General features: G+C 66.3%; 2 protein-coding genes across 2 annotated transcripts in view; one reads left to right on the plus strand and one right to left on the minus strand.

Moving 5' to 3' along the window:
• EMIHUDRAFT_434590 (hypothetical protein) overlaps window positions 1-2,118 on the plus strand; it is a 2,927-nt gene extending 809 nt beyond the window's left edge. The window contains exons 3-7 of the mRNA XM_005781566.1: window positions 195-315; window positions 645-769; window positions 994-1,138; window positions 1,343-1,398; window positions 1,478-2,118. Coding sequence (XP_005781623.1) covers window positions 195-315; window positions 645-769; window positions 994-1,138; window positions 1,343-1,398; window positions 1,478-1,547 — 517 coding nt within the window. The 3' untranslated portion in view covers window positions 1,548-2,118. The remainder of the gene's footprint in view (window positions 1-194; window positions 316-644; window positions 770-993; window positions 1,139-1,342; window positions 1,399-1,477) is intronic.
• A 401-nt stretch (window positions 2,119-2,519) lies between these two features.
• Window positions 2,520-3,161, minus strand: part of EMIHUDRAFT_99645 (hypothetical protein) — a gene marked incomplete at both ends in the record, with an annotated part of 1,230 nt that continues 588 nt past the window's right edge. Inside the window, one exon of the mRNA XM_005781567.1 lies at window positions 2,520-2,621. Coding sequence (XP_005781624.1) covers window positions 2,520-2,621 — 102 coding nt within the window. The remainder of the gene's footprint in view (window positions 2,622-3,161) is intronic.

Consider the following 3,161-nt stretch of genomic DNA (forward strand, 5'->3'; position numbering starts at 1 on the left):
CGCAACTCCCACACACACACACACACGCACACACACACGCACACACACGCACACACACGCACACACACGCACACACGCACCCTCACGCGCACACGCACGCAGCACGTACGCACGCACGCACACACGCACGCGCGCACACACACGCGCACACACACACACAAACACCATACACGCACACGGGAGGTTGTTACTCACGCCGCGCCTCACCGTTGCCAGCCGCCAGGAGAGTGCGTCCTCCCTCTTCACCAGGTGTCCTACTCGCCGACTCTCGCGCGCCTCAACCCGCTCCTCTCCCCGCTCGCGCGCGTGCGCAAGGCGCTCGCCCCAGACTGGAGAGACACTCGTGGGTACAGTGACGAGGGGGGGGGGGCTCTTTGAGCCGCAATGTGGGGCTGCTGCAGAAGGCTATGTTCCGGGCGAAGGCTATGTTCCGGGCAGAGTTGGGAAGAGGATCACATCGTAACAGGGGAGGGGGGTGGAGGGGAGGGGTGGAAAGAGGGGTACGAGGCACGGACGGGGCCACAGAGGGAGGCACGTCGTCTCTCGCCTTCTTTCAGCGGTGTCGTCTATTCGCCCTCGCCGCCCTCGCCAGACAATTCAAATCTGTCGTAGTAGTGAGACTGATGTGGTATGTCATCAACTAGGCGCTCGCCGCCTCGCCAGACGGCGGGGAGAGCTTGCCGACCGCCGAGCTCGAGATGCCACGCGCCGGACCACTCAGCGACGCCGATGAGCTGCTGCCAGAGGCGCGCGTCCAGCGCCGCGCGAGGTGACTCGCCACCCGCGATGCCGCCATCGCATCCGCCTCGCACCCGCCGTCGTCGCTCCCGCCGCCGCGCCCGCCGCCATCGCTCCCGCCACCGCGCCCGCCGCCATCGCACCTGCACCATCGCACCCGCCACCGACACGGAGAGTCCCCACTCCACCACCCCTTCGCCCGTCGGTCCCTCCACCCCCCGCGCGACCCGAACCGCCCCGCCCCTCGCGCCGCAGGCACTGCTCGCTGCTCGGTCCGCTCCTCGCCTTGCTCCTCGCCGTCCTCGCGGCGGCGTCCGGCGCGACCTGGCCCGCCGGCCTCTCCCCGCAGCCTCCGGCGCCGCGCCCGGCCTCCCTCCTCCGCCTCGCCGCGCCCGCGCCGGTCCGCTCGAGATCCGCCCGAGATTCGCCGAGGTTGGCCGAGGATGGCCGAGATTGGCCGAGATTGGCCGTTTGCTTCTCCGCCGCCCGCGCCCGCCCCCACAAGTGAGGAGCCCTCCGGTGGCGGAAGAGGCTCTTCCGGTGGCGGAGGAGCCTCGACTGCTCCCCCACTTCTCTCCGAGGCGCCTCCCCTCGCGCCCTGCAGATGTGCCACTGGCGCTGGTCGCGCTTGTCATGCGGCGCCGCGGCGGCGTGCGGCTGGCGCGCGGGGCGTGGCTGCCCCATGGCCGTTTCGCTCGCAGCCGCCTCTCAGACCCCGTCTCGACGCCGTCTCATATAGGCGCGTCGCTTGGCCGCCCGGATCAAAGTGGTGCTATGTCAAGGGGGGCCGCTCTGGCCGCGCGCAGTGAGACCACCCGAGAGGAGGCGGAGGGCTTTGGCCGCGGCCCGCAGAGAGCTTTGAGAGCCGCGCGGAGGGAGAGGGGGACGCACAGGAAGCCGTCTCTTTCCATCCGCGGGAGGGTCTGTGCATGAGCGGGACGCAGGCGCGCAACACCGTTGCCTTGATAAACGGGGCGGCCCGTCGCCGCGACGGGTGGGAGCGGGGACTGGGGAGAGGATCCGAGGTGCATCGCCGAGGAGACGGTTCTGGTGGGAGGGGGGGTACTCAGGAGGGATGGACGGTGGGGCAGCAACCCCAGCGCACCGGTGGCTCGTCAGGCTAGTCGCCCGAGCCAGGGCGCAGGGGCAGCACCAGCAGGCTGCAGGGCGCCTTGCTTGATGCTTCTCACGTCGCACACACGCGATGCGCACACGTCAGTCCGGTCGTCAGCTCACACTGCGGATCTCGGGGAGTACGAGTAGAGTACTGTGTTACAGAACACAGTCTTGACGGAGAGTGATGCGGACGCAACCATGGCCCACGCCGAGACGTGCAGGTGCACGTGGACGTCGAGTACTTGACGTCGTCACGTGTGCGCCGGCCCGCGGCCGCCGCGAGCGCGACCTCCCTGGCTCTGCAGAGAGAGCGCGACCCGCGTGTGTGTGGATAATAATAAATTAATAAATAAATAGAGCAGACATGTGAGACAACCCCTGGTGGGAACCCTGCACAAAGATCGCAAGGGCGGGGACCTGTTCCTTTTTACCCATCTCACAGTAGAGAGGTGTCCGTTTTATTTATTTATTTACCCCTGGTGGGGTTAGGGCAGCAACCCGACGGCCCGACGGCGGACGGGGGCACGGGCACGGGGCAGACCCCGGTCCCCGCCCCGCTCGGGGAGGGCTAGTTCCATCTTCCGTTTCACTCTGACACGCTAATCTTGAAAACGTCCAACGGAGCTCCGTGTTGCTCCCAGCGCCCTCCCCCGCTTCCTGCGGCCCTAGCCGATGGTACTAGCATGGGAGGTCATCTGGCTACCGCGAGAGCGACCCAACTCGTCGACATCGTCCGATGATGGTGCCTCAAAGTCAGCCTTCGGAGGCTATCGTGGGGTCGAGCCGGCAGTAGCCGTGACATGTGGTTCCACCACCCCTCGTAGGCTTTGCCTCTGACCGTCACCGTTCCCAGGCTGCCTAATGGGATGGAAAGAAAGGCTCGGCGAGCGTATAGAAGCGTGCTCGACCTCGTCGTGGCAATCTGTACGGCAGCGCTGGCAGGCGCGATGAGCGTCAAGCCACCTGACCCGAGACGGGTCGCAGGCGTCGTACCGAGCGCGTCGAGACCGTGTCCTGATGTGATCTGCACGGGTGAGTCACGTCGGCGTCAAAGGAGCGACGTGTGACCTGTCAGAGCTTGATCTCCGATCTCAGCGGCGTCGAGTCGTCTCCGGTGCGCAACAAATGTACCTCCCCAGGACGCGCAGAGCAGCTGCGAACCCGTGATAAGTGCTACGGACGGGGAACCCCGCCGCCTCTTTTGGAGGCGGCCGGTGTTCTCTCGGGGGGGGCCATAATTTGAGGTCATGGTAGGCCAAAGGGTACATGTTTTTTGGTCTACGTCCAAAATTCAAGTTGAATACCGT

This window comes from Emiliania huxleyi, assembly GCF_000372725.1.
Source record: "Emiliania huxleyi CCMP1516 chromosome Unknown EMIHUscaffold_20, whole genome shotgun sequence".
Taxonomy (NCBI): Eukaryota; Haptophyta; order Isochrysidales; family Noelaerhabdaceae; genus Emiliania; species Emiliania huxleyi.